General features: G+C 57.2%; 6 protein-coding genes across 6 annotated transcripts; 2 read left to right on the top strand and 4 right to left on the bottom strand.

Moving 5' to 3' along the window:
• Positions 1–762: 762 nt before the first annotated feature.
• On the bottom strand, positions 763–972 carry GGTG_04792 (hypothetical protein; the record flags this gene model as incomplete). The annotated part of the gene is made up of 1 exon (XM_009222589.1): positions 763–972. One exon carries the CDS (start codon positions 970–972, stop codon positions 763–765), a length of 210 nt encoding a protein of 69 aa, XP_009220853.1.
• Positions 973–1569: 597 nt separating this feature from the next.
• Positions 1570–3293, bottom strand: GGTG_04791 (hypothetical protein). Its single transcript, XM_009222588.1, has 3 exons — positions 2783–3293; positions 2164–2728; positions 1570–2103 (listed from the first exon to the last, which is right to left on the bottom strand). The coding sequence occupies exons 2-3, from the start codon at positions 2710–2712 to the stop codon at positions 1621–1623; spliced, it is 1032 nt and encodes a 343-aa protein (XP_009220852.1). The 5' UTR covers positions 2713–2728; positions 2783–3293; the 3' UTR covers positions 1570–1620.
• Positions 3294–3767: 474 nt separating this feature from the next.
• Positions 3768–5463, bottom strand: GGTG_04790 (hypothetical protein; the record flags this gene model as incomplete). The annotated part of the gene is made up of 3 exons (XM_009222587.1): positions 3768–3929; positions 4001–4315; positions 4909–5463. The coding sequence occupies 3 exons, from the start codon at positions 5461–5463 to the stop codon at positions 3768–3770; spliced, it is 1032 nt and encodes a 343-aa protein (XP_009220851.1).
• Positions 5464–6006: 543 nt separating this feature from the next.
• Positions 6007–7472, top strand: GGTG_04789 (hypothetical protein; the record flags this gene model as incomplete). The annotated part of the gene is made up of 4 exons (XM_009222586.1): positions 6007–6207; positions 6281–6595; positions 6652–7236; positions 7294–7472. The coding sequence occupies 4 exons, from the start codon at positions 6007–6009 to the stop codon at positions 7459–7461; spliced, it is 1269 nt and encodes a 422-aa protein (XP_009220850.1). The 3' UTR covers positions 7462–7472.
• On the bottom strand, positions 7386–9064 carry GGTG_04788 (hypothetical protein). Its single transcript, XM_009222585.1, has 4 exons — positions 8895–9064; positions 8217–8821; positions 8019–8131; positions 7386–7931 (listed from the first exon to the last, which is right to left on the bottom strand). Exons 1-4 carry the CDS (start codon positions 9026–9028, stop codon positions 7659–7661), a joined length of 1125 nt encoding a protein of 374 aa, XP_009220849.1. The 5' UTR covers positions 9029–9064; the 3' UTR covers positions 7386–7658.
• A 3831-nt stretch (positions 9065–12895) lies between these two features.
• On the top strand, positions 12896–13430 carry GGTG_04787 (hypothetical protein). The gene has a single exon (XM_009222584.1). The coding sequence runs from the start codon at positions 13074–13076 to the stop codon at positions 13317–13319; it is 246 nt and encodes an 81-aa protein (XP_009220848.1). The 5' UTR covers positions 12896–13073; the 3' UTR covers positions 13320–13430.
• Positions 13431–14183: the final 753 nt, after the last annotated feature.

The raw sequence follows: 14183 nt of genomic DNA, 5'->3' as shown, positions 1-14183 counted from the left end.
ATTATATTACGCCATGGAAACTGCCCTTTACTGGTTGGGCTTAGTTAGTGCTTTCTTTTACTATCGCCCGCGATGGCTTCACGACTACCTAGCACACGTTCTAGAGCATGGCGTAAGCACTACCCTTTCCGCTGCTCAAGGCAGAGCCCCCGCGACGGTCTTGTTTACAGCCTCCTGCTAACACCCACCATCACCAACGGCACTGCTCCCACAGAGAGGACAAACATACCCCTGGAACGGCCCGTCAGCGCTACGCCAGCCTCCCCGACAATAACTTCATCTCTCTTGTTCGCCATTCGCGATCCTTCGGCGGTCGCGCCCCCGGTCCAGTCAACTTGACATGGCAGCGCTAGCCGGTTGATCTTTTGAACCACGCCCCCTCACAAAACGTCGACGCGGCAAGCCTCCTTTGTCGGTTGCACTGCACTTGTTCAGGGGGACAGCCCGGGATCACACACATACTATAATATGACAGGGGCGGATCAGGGGCATAGAGGCCACCAAGATCAGCGACTATGCACGGGGGCTGTGCGAGAGCTCAAGGGCAACGGCCACTGCCGAGTACGAGGCGCCCTGGTCTGGTGCTTGGAAGATAGCCAACTTTTTACATGCACAATACAAGAGCCTTCTCACCCCATGCTTGACTCCATCCATGCCGCTGCAAATGCAGTCTCCAGTCCAGTCGTTGCCCGCTCAGGGGGATATTCTCCTCTGAAAGCATACATAAAATGTTTATACTCTGACTGATTCCCTCTCTACAGGCTACTCGACCCTGCCAGCCACGTCGGCGTTTCCTCCTTGGTCACCACCCATTGCGCATACGACAAGTCCGCCGACGGCCCGCTGCGTAAACAGTCTGTCTCTAATACACTTCATCGGGCGGCCCTTACGAGTCGTCAGCCGCTTTCCCCGGCCGATGACAAGCATGCCCCGCAACAGATGGACACCCGGCCCGACCTCTTGGTCGTCCATAGCGGTGCAGGTTGTGTGCTGGCTTGGATGCTGGCGTGGCTGGCGGCTTCGGGGTACCGTACCCAACCACTCGAACACCATGGTGTTCAAAGCAGACAGGCAGCCCCGAAGCAGCAGGCACAAAAAAAGGGAGGGTGAGGTGGCCGGGCTTGCAGAACGAAGCAGAAAGTCTCAAGCCCCGAGCCGGATTTCAGCCCGCAACGGTGCCGACAGAATCAATACATACATTTTTCCCCATTCCACAAGGAACTACGTCCCCCCTCCCCCGGCGATTTCGGTATCCCTTCTCCGATGCGAAGCGGCGACACTCGGCTCCTCGCTGCGAGCAATCTCCCTACGCGTCGCTAGCGGGTAGATGACGGCGACAACAGTGCGTCCCGAGCTCGTAGGCCCCTGCTCGGCTACGCGCCTAACGGGCCGCTCACGACCTGGTCCGATTCCGCACGCCCAGGCCCCAGATGGCAGCTTGTCGGTGTGCCATGGTGCGTGATGCGTGGTTCGCGCAGCGCTGCCAAGGTGGCACCAGCAAGAGAGTCGATGCTGGTACCATTGGCAGCACCGACGCTGCTAGGGAATGCTGGCGCAGGCAGCCAGGGTGATGGTTCGTCGTCTCGGCGGCAGCCACCGCAGAAACGGAGACTCGGGCTCCTAACGCCGGCGTTGTGTGGCCGGAGCTTGTTTCATAGCTTCTCCGTCGCCGTCAAGAGTTTCTCGACCCCTTGTCTTGGTTGATTCCGCCGATCTCGCCGTCTCGGCTGGCCGCTTGCGTTCGTCAGCCTCGATCTGAAGCAGCTGCTCCCGAATCCACTCCACTCGGGCGGTATGGCAGCGGATCTTCCGCTCCACGCCGCCAATCTTGAACGTGGTTCGTCTGAGTCGACTGACGGGCTCTATCTCTTCAAGAATGGCATCTAGGTTCTTCTGCGCGATATCCAGGTCACGATTTGCTGTTTCCGACGGTGCCCTGTCCGCCGCCTGTTGCGCGTTTCTCAGGGTAATGTAAGCTTGATCCATGACGGCCCCCCGTTCGCGAGCGCAGTCGTCGCTGATAATGTATTCCCGCGTGGTAGGTGGCTCCAATAAGCCCATGTCCTGGAGCTGCTTCCAAATCTCGTCACGTTGCGATTCGAGCTTCGCAAAGGGTTTGCGGTGGTAATCTAGATACTAGGACTCATAATAAAGGTACTCAACCCACGTCTCCCACATTCCTTGCCGCAAGTCCTGGTCCAGAGAGAATGGTTGGATGAAACCGCGCTGCTTCAGGTGGCGCTCAACCCTGGCTGCATATTTGGAGAAGTCCTTCTTCGGCCCTTCTGGGATAGTGTCGGAGTTCTCGGCGGCTGGCAATCCCCGTATGTTCCGCTGCCACTCCCGAAATTCTTTCCACCTACACAGCTGAGCCCCGTAGATGTCTGCTTCGTACGGGAGGTCTACCCAGTCAGGATGTGCAATCCACGGCCGCACCATGTCTAGAAACTTGGATGGATCATGGTAGACTTGCTCGGCAAGGTCGGCTGGAAACGCGGGGCGACCGCCGTCCTGAACAAGGCTCTGAAGGCTATCCAGTCCTGCCTTCAATACCTCGGCCGGGGTAAGTTCCGGTATAGTGGACAGTTCTGACTCTGACCGGGCACGACGACGACGTCGGGTCTCGTCAGTCTCGTCAGTCTCGTCCGCAGCTAGGCTCTCCAACAATGCACCAAGCTGGCCGGCATCGACCGGAGCCGGTTCGAGTTGCATGTTTTGTACTGCCTTGCTGTAGGGGAGATTAGTCACGCGAAATAGAGCATGGGAACGAGCTTGCGCTAACCGGAGGCGATCGCCGAGAATACTGAGGTCCTCGGGAGATAGCAGGTGCCAGTCCGAGCCACCGTCGACAATGGTGCCATCAGGTTGACGATATCTCCGTATCCAGTCCGCAAGCTCTTGCTGGGAAAACTCGAGTATGGGTTTCGAGGTTGCTCGCTGCTATGGCTTGAAAGCATGTTGGAGCCCATGGTTGGGATCGTGGGGATGTTGAAGCGAGGATGCTGAAGTGTGTGAGGTATCACGCTTGGCGATACCGGATTGGGAAAGTGGCATGTCGTATTCGGTTCAGGTCTATATATCAGGGCCACCTCACACATGAAGCGAGGATGTTGAAGCTTCCTTCTTGACGCGCACGCGCCACCGTGGAGTCCATGGTGCATGTGACTGAACCACAGCAGGTGTTAAGTTGCGCCAGGACACCCTGCGAGAGGATGCAATTCATAATGGAAGCCGCCGTTGCGATAACGGCACTCTTTTGAGAAATAAACATGTTCTAACATGGCGAATTTAAAATATTTACGTCGAGGGGATAGCTCAACCAAGGTGGGTGAAGATCTCAGACAAAGTGGGGAAAAGTGGACCCCAACACAGTCAAAGTGGAGACTAGCTCTGTTGTCGCCAGTTGACTCCTTCACCAAAGAATGATTTCTTGCCCGAGCCTGGGTGCAGGAGTCGGTCGTAGTCCTCGTCCTTCTAGGACGAGCCTCGCTGTAGGGGCTGATCGCGTCGCTCGCCTTTATAGGGCTTCCCCGGATCCAAGGGTTCATCGTAGTCCTCGTCCTTCTAGGACGAGCTCTGTTGGCGCCAGTTGACCCCTTCACCAAAGATCTGATTCCTCGCCCAAGCCTGGGCGGACACAGGGGTCACCCCTTAACCATCTCTGGGCTTGCAACAACGAAAGCAACATTCGCGGCGAAAAAGCATTTGCTTTGCCCTTTTTTGTTCGTATTCTTGTAAAAGTGTGATAGCAACTATTGGTTATCTATCTATGCGAAGTAGGGCGAAGCTTGGCGGGGAGCGAACACCATCGTGATCCACTCCCGGAAGGGTCCGGCCACCCATCCGGCGAGGTGCCGAAGCACCGCGGCGATCATGTAGATGCCGGCGATGCTGTCGGTCCCACCTACACGCATGCAGGTGAAGATGTCCTGATGAAGGGTTTCCTTGTTAGTCCGCAGCACAACGAGGCAATGGGATCGGCCGGGGAGGAAACACTTACGATTCTGCCGCCTGCGTCGACGGCAAAGCCCAACCGCCAGTCGTGGCCGACGATGAGCAGCAACGGCAGCGTCACCACCCTCTCGCCCCGCGTGTGGGGCATCTGCAACATGATGTGGCGCATGCGGCGGTGCCAGGCCGCCGTGAAGACGCCGAGGCGGCGCCAGCCCTCCTCCTCGCTGGCGTTGACCTCGACGCCGACCGCGATGGGCGACCACATCAGCGGCAGGTACGCGACATGGTTGACGCCAGCGGCCGTGTGGGCGGCCGCTACGAGGCTGCGGATCACCTGGCCCAGCGTCGAGTCCGCCTCCCGCTGGCGGCCGGGCCAGCCATACGGAGGTATCAGCACAGAAAGGTGTCACCACACAGCGAAGCACACTGAGCTTCCATTTGGGGAGAGCAAGCAGCTAAGCTGTTCTAGGCATTGCCTTCCCAGTAGAAATCTGCAACATGACCTGACGGAAAGGGAGTGTTGACATTAGTGGTTGCTGGCACTCTAGAGGTAGAGGGTACCATGGGAACTCAGGAAGCTGCGGGCATCCAGACAAACGTAGGTAGGCACCTATTCACTAACACCCAGAGAGTGAGGGCCTTTGTCTGTCTGTGGACAAAGGAAAAGTACTGATTTAACGGTTTGGCCTACGGAACTATGGTAGGCAGAGAGTAAAAAGGATTTGGGTACAATGCAAATTTTATTGGGAGCCGTACTTTCTTGGGAGCCGTACTTTCTTGGGAGCCGTACTTTCTTGATACAAGGGAGGTTGTGGCAAGGAAAGCCCACAAGTACCACTTTCTCCCCATCTACTCCTGCGCCCTGTTCTATCAACTCCTGTCCCTGTCGATCCTTGTGCTCGCACTGTTGCTTTCGCTCACACCGACTTAAGGTGGACTGAAACGCGTAGAGACAGCGAAGAGGGCGAGCGACGCGGCCTCGAGGGCGAGCAGGGTGCCCTTGAGCTCCGTGAGGAGGTCGACGGCGGGCCCAGGACCCTGACCCTGACCCTGACCCTCCTCGCCGGCGGCGGCGGCGGGGATGGCGCTAATCAGCCGCTGGATGAGGGCGACGGCGGGCTCGGGGCCCCCGAAGAGGGGGCCGACCCGGCCCGGGTCCTGCTCGAGGTAAACGGTAAGGCCCCTGGTCAGCCGCAGCAGGCGCGCGTTCATGCCCTCCTGCCAGTACCACCACGAATCCGCGTTCCCGACGTTTTGGGCCGCGAGGAGCAGCGCCTCGAAGGTCTCGTCGGGCTCCGCCGTCTCGTCGGGCTCCGCCGTCTCGTCGCTGCCCGCCGCATCCGCCGCGGCGCGCATGCCGGCCTGGACCGCGAAAAGCACCGCCTCGAAAGAGCCGGGGGGCAACGACGACGTCTCGCCGCCGCCCGCCGCATCCGCCGCGGCGGAAAAGGTTATCGTGCCGGCCTCGGGGCCGTTCCGGAACAGAAACGTTAGCAAATTGCTCGACATGGTAATGTTGTGTTGGATGACGCTGTTTGAAAGTGGTTTTGGCCAAGGTAAACGGCAATGTCGAGTGTAGATGATGTTGCAGAGTGCAGATGGTGATGCCGAATGTCGATGTTGGATGGATGCGTTTGTGTGGCTGGGGACTTACTTACCTCAACTTACGTGTGGCCCCTAGGGATACGGCAGGCAGCAACACTTTGCCTTGCTGGGAAGACATGATGCGGGTAAAACGGGATGCCATCTTTGGCTTTGCTTGACGGCTCAAATGTCACGATATTTTGGTTTGGTAGCTGAAGCGGAACAGAGAAGGGGAGACGGCCTTCATGCTTCGAGGCATCAGCAACGGGAAGTTAAAAGCCAGGTGTGCTCGCATTCTGACACGTTTCCTGTGTGTACAATCATCACCTCCAGACCTGTTAACAAGTAGGCGCGCACGGGCCCAGGCGAGGAGTCAAGGATAAATAGGGCTGGTCAGGACGGAATTTTCTTTTTTTAGTTTGACTTGTTTACCCTACATTTCCTGCCTCTGCGCGCCCTCACCATGCCATGATGTACCTTCAAGACCCTTGGCCCAAGCTGCCAGACGGCACCAACTTCGATGGGAAGCAACTCTTCAGCCTAGTCCGCAGTGGCAAGAGCCCCTTTGATGGAGCCTGGGATGTCAACCTACTCATTCGAGAGATTGAGGAGAGTCTCGGCGCCGAGATGACTGACATTCCGTTCGTCTACAATGGCTCCAACAATTACGTGAGTTTTTTTAGTTTTTTTTAACAATCTTTATTACCCGATTCTGGCTGAGACTGTAGTTGAATGGCACAAGGGTTTCCACATCAGGCTCCGGGATCGACCGGACATCGTGGCGCGTTTAGCACGCGGCGATGTCAACATGCCTAACTATGACGGCTTTCCAATTGATATGCAAATTTCCGAGGTCAAATTCGAAGCGGCAGTGTACGAACTTTTACGCTCAGAGCCCAATGTTTTAGCCTCCCGCCTGCTCTACCACCGTATTCCACTGCAGCGCGATGACCCTAGACTGGACCGCCCCAAGGATATCATGGGCCGCCGGCTGTTAGTGTTTGAGAGAGCAGCAGGAGAGAACAATATATGGCGCGATCTCTGCCCAGAACAGAGAGTAAGCCCTTACGTCCACTGTCTGTTTCACTCTCTTTTGCTGATCATGCCCTCTAGGCCTGCCTTCTTACCCAATGCGCTCGTATTCGCGCATCACTTTTCAACTTCCAGCTCCCGCTCAACTTCGCCGCTGCGTGGCTTCGAGAACGCCTCTTCGAACAGAAGCCCGCATCGCTCCCTGTTCCCGTTGCGCCCACGCGCGAGTTCTGTGTTGCTCTCTTCACGGCCAAGATCGAAGCGACAATCAGAAACATAGGTGACATGATCGGCTGGGAGGACGACAACAATACTGTTGGCCCCGTCGCTGCAGCGGCCAAACAGTCACTCTTACGCCTCATCCCATATATCATGCCTGCAGACAGCAGCGAAGCCTCTCTATATCGTCTCGTTCTCGACCACGGCGATTTTGGTATCCACAACATGTCGATTACAGTGGATGCACACGGTAGCCCCCGTGTGACGTCCCTGTACGACTGGGAGACTGGGTGCATTCTGCCCGCTATCTTGTCCAATCCGCTGATGGCAGTGGCTGTCGACCTTGTGACTGACGAGAATGCCGCCCCTTCAATAACGCGAGTGCCCAGCGACGCAGCTCCAAGCGATCGCGTGCAGTACATGGAATGGACGAGGCATTATTTTCAGGTACGTTCTTCATTTCCGAGTACATGGACAGAGTACTAAGTATCTTTCTCCGCCCAGGCGCTCTTCAATCAAGCGCCCAACTACGAACGTGCAATCCAGGCAGGGAAAGACGCACGCCACCTATGGTTTGCGTTGCGAGAGTGGCGGGGTGAAGATCCGGAAGGATACTTTGGTAGTCTGGGGAACTGGGCCGAAATGAGGATGAGGGAGCTTGGCGCCATGTAGGAAACATCTCAATGGAGGGGGTGCGTCAGCAGGGTTAACGACCCAAATAGGCGACGGCGATGGTACCTGTAGATAGGCCGCCGGCGGAGCCGCCGGATCAGGCCGCAGTTGGCCAGCCAGGGAATGTGGCGCACACCCCCAAAACAAAACCTCCCTAGACATGGCGACGGTCGCGCCCGTGACGGTAAAAGGAGACCTCAACCCCCTTGTTCGCCTCGGTGTCCGAGGTGGCTGCCGTCATACTCGAGCAGCTCTGCCGGCGTGTTGGCCACGCCAGGGTCGCCTCCTCGCCCGCCGCTGTTTTCGCTTCGCCTCAAGTCGGCCTCGATCAAGGGGATCTGGGCCAGGATCCACGGGAGGAGGACGAGGTGGCGCGACGCATCCCTCGTTGCTTCTCTCAACTCGTCTATTAAAGCACTCAGCTGCTCAACCAGCCGCCGCGGCCTTGGCCATGGCCCTTTCGGCCTCTTCTTGCGTCGCACAGTCGCGGGTTTGTGTTAGGTATCCCCGTTTCGATCGGCTGTAGCACCCCCGTGCCCTTGAGCTCCTGCGATAACCTTGTCGCCCCGCTCCTTCCGGCAGTCGATGGCATGCATAAACTGGTCGAGCCACCAGTACTCGAAGGACAGGTACTCGATCCACGTTTCCAGCTTTCCCTGTTGCTTCGGGTCTTGGTTCAGCTCAAAGGAGCGCGTAAAGCCGTGCCGGGCCAGGCGGCGCTTGGCCGCGTCCACGTAGCCGGGGAAACCCAACACCAGAGTCTCCCGGCTCCCGGCAGTAGTGGCGCTGCCAGGTGCGTCTCTCTTGCTCGTCGTCCCAGAGCTCCTTGAGCCATGACAGGTCGTCCTCGAGCTCGTCCAAGTCGCGGTTGTCTCTCTGCCATCTGCGGAACATGACCCATCTCTGCTGCTGCTTCTGGAATACCCCCCAGGGGTAGTCCGCTTTGGTGCCGCCCCACCAGTCTTTAAAGTAACTGCCTCTCGCAATATCGTCTAGCCAGGGGCGCAACAAATGCTGATACTCGCCGTTATTCCCAGCGACAAGGTAGTACGACTTATTGTTTGGGCCCAGGAACGGGCCCCTTGGGAAGGACGCGGAGACCTTGCCAAGGAGCTCGATTGGATAAAGCAGGCGGCCGCCATCACGGACGAGTTTTTGGTATGCGTCCGCCTCTTCCCGTCTCCTCTGGCGCAGAATCGATTCTGCAAACTCTGCTCCACAGACGGCTGGTGATCTGGGATGTGGTGGTCCAAGTGCTCGCGGGGTGCGGTTGGCGCTGCCGGACAATGTATCTTGCAGGCGGGCGTCGAGGTCGTTGAGATCGATCGGCCGAGAGTCCCGATACTCGGCTAGGCCTTGACTTGAGAAGCCGCACCAAGATCGGTTAGCGAGTAAGATGGAAGGCAGGAAGCAGCAGGGGGAGGAAGTCCCACTTGGAGTTTTCGGGAAGCTGTTCACGCCCGCGCGATGGCATGTCACTGCCATCGCCGCCCATAGCCGAAGTGCTCCCCGATAAGATATCGGATCCAGACACGCTTGACACGTCCGACTCGGGATTGTCGAACATGATTCCGCCAATGACAGGAGAGGAGACGATTGATGCAAGGATCAAGGCAAAAAAATAGATCTAGCAGCTAGCCCAGCAGCTAGCCCAGCTCGAGGCTTACGTCTAGAAACGAATCTGTGTGGGTCCTGGGCCATAAATAGGGAGGGGTTGCTGCACGCCACTCTAGCATGGCCCTACCGGAAATATCTACTGCTCAAGCCCGTGGTGGTTGTTAGTGTGATGTGGTCTTTGGCTGCAGAATAGCAGCAGTGGTCTTGTCCAAAAGGCACAGCACCTACACGCGGGGTTTGGCCAGACGGAAGCAAGCTCATGTGGGGCTTGCCGCAGGTCGAGGGCGCTCGCCTGGGTTCATGAGATCATAGACATCGATCGAGGCAAAGATCAACACTTTAAGGCTTCAAGGCTCGTCGGTATGTGGGAATAATTACACATGTCACTGGGTGTTCAGACCTCAGCTGAGTTCTTCTGTGACCACCGCCGTTCCCTTTCCTGGTAGTGGTGGCGTTGTGTGATCCGAGTGTGGCGAGGCCGGCCGGGCCCAACCTAGCTGAGGGATGAAGCAACGGCCTAACGTCCATGCCCTCCTGATGATATTGAAATAAAAATGCATCATTTTCTTCCTTTACCTCTTTCTTCCTTTACCTCCAGCCCTTTCCGTAAGACACTCTAAAAAGCACCCGACGCTCATGGCTATTCCATCATGGGGGCGCCTTATTAGCCATGGCGGATTTTCCACCCCATTGTAGATCTGTCAAACGCTTGGGCGCTGGCCGACAGTGAAGATTGCGCCCGCAGCGGACATGCCGAACTGAAAGCACACCCAATGACCAGATCTCCCAGATGTCAATGATCAACGGAAAATGGCTCGACATTTTCCCCAACCGTGTCCTCCAACTCTTGTGGGACTTGAGATGAAAGCAATTGGCGTTGGTGTCTTCCAGCCCGAATCTTGGTCGGCGATCTTGACATGAGGATACGACGACACACATCGACTACAGCCTTCAAAGTCAAAGAGTAGTATACCCCACCGTCGGCAGTGATGACGCTCACGAGTAGCTCACCAGGTCCTGGTTCAACATGGATGGCCCTCCTCGAAACTCCAGGGGCGGGCCGCACCGCATCCAACCCTGTTGTGAGTAACATGAAGCTTCCTGTTTTACACAACCTGCCCTTGTTCCTCTTGCGCTCTCGATAAAGTTCTTGGTTCCCCGGGGCTTAGGGCCCATTGCTCGCTCCTAAAGTGGCGAAATCTTGTATTTTGCGTCACTGTTGCTGGCGAAATCTTCTGCTGTAGCTCTGGTGCCCTATAGGCGTGCGGTGTTCTGAACTTGTCGGCGCTGTTGGAGGACTGGGCACGAGGGCGAAGGCTCAGACCCCCATACATCAATAACGTACTGAGCTCATGCTGTCGTCTCCGCCGGCTCCATCGTGGATGCAATTGCCTGCAATTGTCATATCAACCTTACATTTTTGGGTTCTATATGGTGATTCACTAATTATCTGCGTTGGCTGGGGAGACACAGGAAAGTACATGGCAACCTTCGGTCCCCGCGTCCACAGCGGCTGACCCAAGGCTAGGCCTGGATTATCGTGAGGTAAAGCCAGAGGCGAAGCGAGTGGCACTCCTCTAGATGGCCATCAAACCAAGTTTAGGGTATAGGCAAGGGAACCAAGATTAGAAGTAGAAAGACGCTATCTTTATGAGAACGACATGGAGTTGAGGGGGCCCCATAGCATACCCGTGTTTCCCCTCTCTGAGACTCCAGCAGCTTGCGATTACAAGTCTCTTGGTAAAACTTGGCCATCGGCGGGGCCTGTACTCGCTGGATCTGAACCGACTGGAAGGGGACACGAAAGAACCGGATGCGGCCTGCCGAGTTGGCACGACAACCCTCGTTCGGGAGCACAGTGGTTCGCTGTCCCGGAGATGTGACAACCTTTTTAATTTCACAGGACACTCCGACATCCCGATAGGGCCACATTAATATCGAGTTGGGTTGCAGACCGAGTCCAGGCGCGTATGCTCGGTAATAATCAGCGGTGCTTTGTTGTCTGTGCCATATCCTGTGGCGTCTGGATATTGCGGTTGCCTCGGCCCTCGACACCACAGTTGGCCACTATCGCCCTCCATCAAGCTGAGATGCCTCATATCGACCCCGCCCATTTGGAAGGGATGTGAGCACATGACTGGATGGCAGGTCCAGAGGGTCGGCGTTCGCTGTTGGTCGTTGTATTCAGGGACAGGTACCCATCGACGTTGTATTTGCGCGCTAAACAACCTCGACTAGCCGCGTCTGTCGCGCTTAGGAACCCAAACGCTGCCTTTCCTGGTATGGGAGACCCTGCTCCGAGTTACCCCCGAGCTCCCGTTCCGTTGTCTACTTCTAACAGGCTTTTGATATACTGCTTCTCCATAACGGCTCGTATCCCTTTGTCAGTCTACACCCGTAGGAAACCCTCATGCCTGGCTTCACAAGCCCCGTCATTTGGGCCGCGAACAGGAGCTGATATTTGCGTCTTGTGCCAATGGGCACGCCTTCAGGAGCCCGATCAGGCTCACATCCACACAAGTCACGAGCCTGGACATGGCGGCACATCATTTTTACGGTGCTTCAACACGCACTCACCTCCCGACGGCTGCAAGGAACAAATGTGGAGAGGTATGTGACCTTACGAGAAAAAAAAAAATCGGTCACGCGAACATTCGAAATGCGCGGGTGGACCCCGCCTGTAAGTGGACAAGTGGAGTGGCCCGAAGACGCGGCGGGACAAGTGCAAAGGAAAAGCCGTGCGCGTAGCCAAAGGAGCGAAAAAGTCATCCTCGCCACTGGGATGGGGGAGTTGGGGTAGCATGGATGGGGATGGGTTGGGCAACCAAGAGCGCAAGGCCGCAATGGGGATCTCGGCTTTCTCACCGCCACGCTCCCACGACGGTCATTTCCCGTAATTTGGCGTTGGCAGGCATTCGAGAAGGTCGGCTACCCGGGGAGACACGGCAACCGACGGGAAAGACGGACGAGTCGAGTGCCCCGTCCCGTTAGCCATCTCCAAGCTCGGCGGGCCACACCGGTCGACGAGACCATCACGCGGCCCCCAGGGCTTGGACGCTTTCCCCAGACCAGCGCCCAACGTGCCGACCCCACAATCGAAGGGGAACCTAAGCCAAAAAGTTGCGTAAGCGAAAGGTGGTGTCCGTCCCTATTCGGGAAGCCGGGAAGTCTGGGGAGGCTGGAGAGAGCGTTCCAGACGCGAAGGGTCTGAAGGGGTTTGAAGGGTCTGTGGAAGGCTACCCGGGAAGCCAGCCTGCCAAGAGGACCCTGCTGCCATTTGGGTAAAATCCCATTGGCCGGCTAAACTGGCCTGCCGCCGATGACTGGCCATTTGCCATTTCCGACCTGAAGCGCAGCAGAAAGGACAGAATAAGGACCGGGTCATCCCACGCTGCAGTGCAAGACACAGTTCCTGCCATGCCCATGCCACCCACGCCCACCCGCAAACGACGGCCCAGTCAAATTAAGCGCCCAGCATGTGGAAATTATCCCGCGCCGGTGGCCGGCAGCATTTCTCCATCGCACACATGACCGTCCAAGTTTGTGTTGTGCGCGGGGGGGCGGCATGGTCTAGTTCGCCTTGGCCTTGCGGGGAGCCGTGTCCAGTCTTGCGAATGAGAGGCTGCCGTGGAGTAAAGCGCGCGAATGATGATTGTCGAGACTCCTGGTTCGTTGGGTGCATGACCAACAATATGCAGCTGCCTGCAGATGAGAAAGAAGAGGCACAAACGGGGCGCGAGAAGCGCTCTCAAGGCCTTGCACGCCTTGTGCGCTTTGCACGCCTTGCACGCCTTGCACGCCTTGCACGCCACCTCCTCATCTCCGTCCTTCCCCAAATGCAATGAGCGGAGAAGAGGAAACCCCCACAAAGCCGGGGGCCCCATCCGTGACAGCTGACCACTTGACCTAGCCTTGCAATCTGGGGAGCGACAAGTGCTTTGACGGCAGACTACCATGGCGATTGGAAGACTATCGACGGGCGGTCAGCGCCCGCCATGGACGGCGCCGGGGGCCTGGTGATGGAGGGGGGGACTAGCTGGAACTGGAAGATGGCGCCCACCGCCGCTGCTGCCGGCGACCTGGTGCCTGTTACGCGCTCGCTCCCCCAACACGGGCCGTTCCCGTGCCCATGTTTCCCCGTCGAGAATCATGGCGGAATGCTGGAGGAGGCCGCGCGAAGCACAAGTGAAGGCGGACAAAAAAAAGGGGGGGGGGCGAGGGCACACGTGCTCTTGAGCTAAATGTTTACGAGTGGAAACATGGGTGTTTCACAGCCTTGCCCTCGTCTCTCGCCCTTTTCTTCGGGCCCTTCCCGCACGGGAGTTTGATCCGAACCCCTTTTCTGGACTGGCCGTACCGTCATGCCACTGAGAGGCCTTGCTGATCATTGCCGCAAGGAGGCTAGCATGGACCCCGACCCTGATCGCCATCCATTTTCGTGGGAGCGACGGATTGGGGCCGCTCACCTCCCTTTCGGGGGCTGTCAGCTACGTGCATGCGTGCCTCCCTCCTACGTAGGTTCAGCTCCAATATTTCGCTGTGCAGTAACACAGAATACATGCGTCTCTGCTTCTCATCCATCTTGCGTGCTTACGTGCGTGAGCGCGGTCTCTCCGTTCAACCAAGCCGTTTCGTGCACATTACGGACTGGCGGGCATCCAGCTCAGTTTGAATTCAGTATTGAAGTACCCGTTTTGGCCGAGACACGCTAAAAGTCAAAAGACAGTGGTGGTCGGGCCACCTCGTCGCCACAAGCGGCCCGACAAGCCATGCCACGTCGCTTGCGGGTTGTGACATTTTTGTGGCAGGGTACAAGGCGGTGGTAGAGTCCATCCTTGCAGGCCTGTCTCTCAGAAGATGATTGACGAGAGATCTATTGAGATGGAGATGATAAGAAAAAAGGGGTCCGAGTTGACCAGATGCTTCGCCTCTTGTGCTCTCTGTCTGCCCCTCTCATGTGTCGACAGAGTGAATTATGCGAGGATGAGGCGGCACTCTAGCAGCCTGGCGCCTGTGCCTCAGGCCTTCTTGGATTGGACCTGACCCGGGCCCAATTGAATGGTGCCGTGAATGCCAGCTCACTATGGTGTTGCACCCGCCCCCCC

The sequence above is a fragment of the Gaeumannomyces tritici genome, assembly GCF_000145635.1.
Source record: "Gaeumannomyces tritici R3-111a-1 unplaced genomic scaffold supercont2.2, whole genome shotgun sequence".
Taxonomy (NCBI): Eukaryota; Fungi; Ascomycota; class Sordariomycetes; order Magnaporthales; family Magnaporthaceae; genus Gaeumannomyces; species Gaeumannomyces tritici.
This window is presented reverse-complemented; position numbering and strand designations above follow the sequence as displayed.

Excerpts from the sequence above, each read along its gene's own strand:
- GGTG_04791 (XM_009222588.1), bottom strand. The coding sequence starts at position 2,712 with ATGCAACTCGAACCGGCTCCGGTCGATGCCGGCCAGCTTGGTGCATTG. Across the intron at positions 2,104-2,163 it reads AAGGAATGTGGGAGACGTGG|CTCGAATCGCAACGTGACGA; the intron begins GTTGAGTACCTT and ends CCCTTTGCGAAG.
- GGTG_04788 (XM_009222585.1), bottom strand. The coding sequence starts at position 9,028 with ATGTTCGACAATCCCGAGTCGGACGTGTCAAGCGTGTCTGGATCCGAT. Across the intron at positions 8,132-8,216 it reads CCGGGAGCCGGGAGACTCTG|ACCCGAAGCAACAGGGAAAG; the intron begins GTGTTGGGTTTC and ends AGCTGAACCAAG. Across the intron at positions 7,932-8,018 it reads GGAAGGAGCGGGGCGACAAG|AAGAGGCCGAAAGGGCCATG; the intron begins GTTATCGCAGGA and ends GTGCGACGCAAG.
- GGTG_04787 (XM_009222584.1), top strand. The coding sequence starts at position 13,074 with ATGGACGGCGCCGGGGGCCTGGTGATGGAGGGGGGGACTAGCTGGAAC.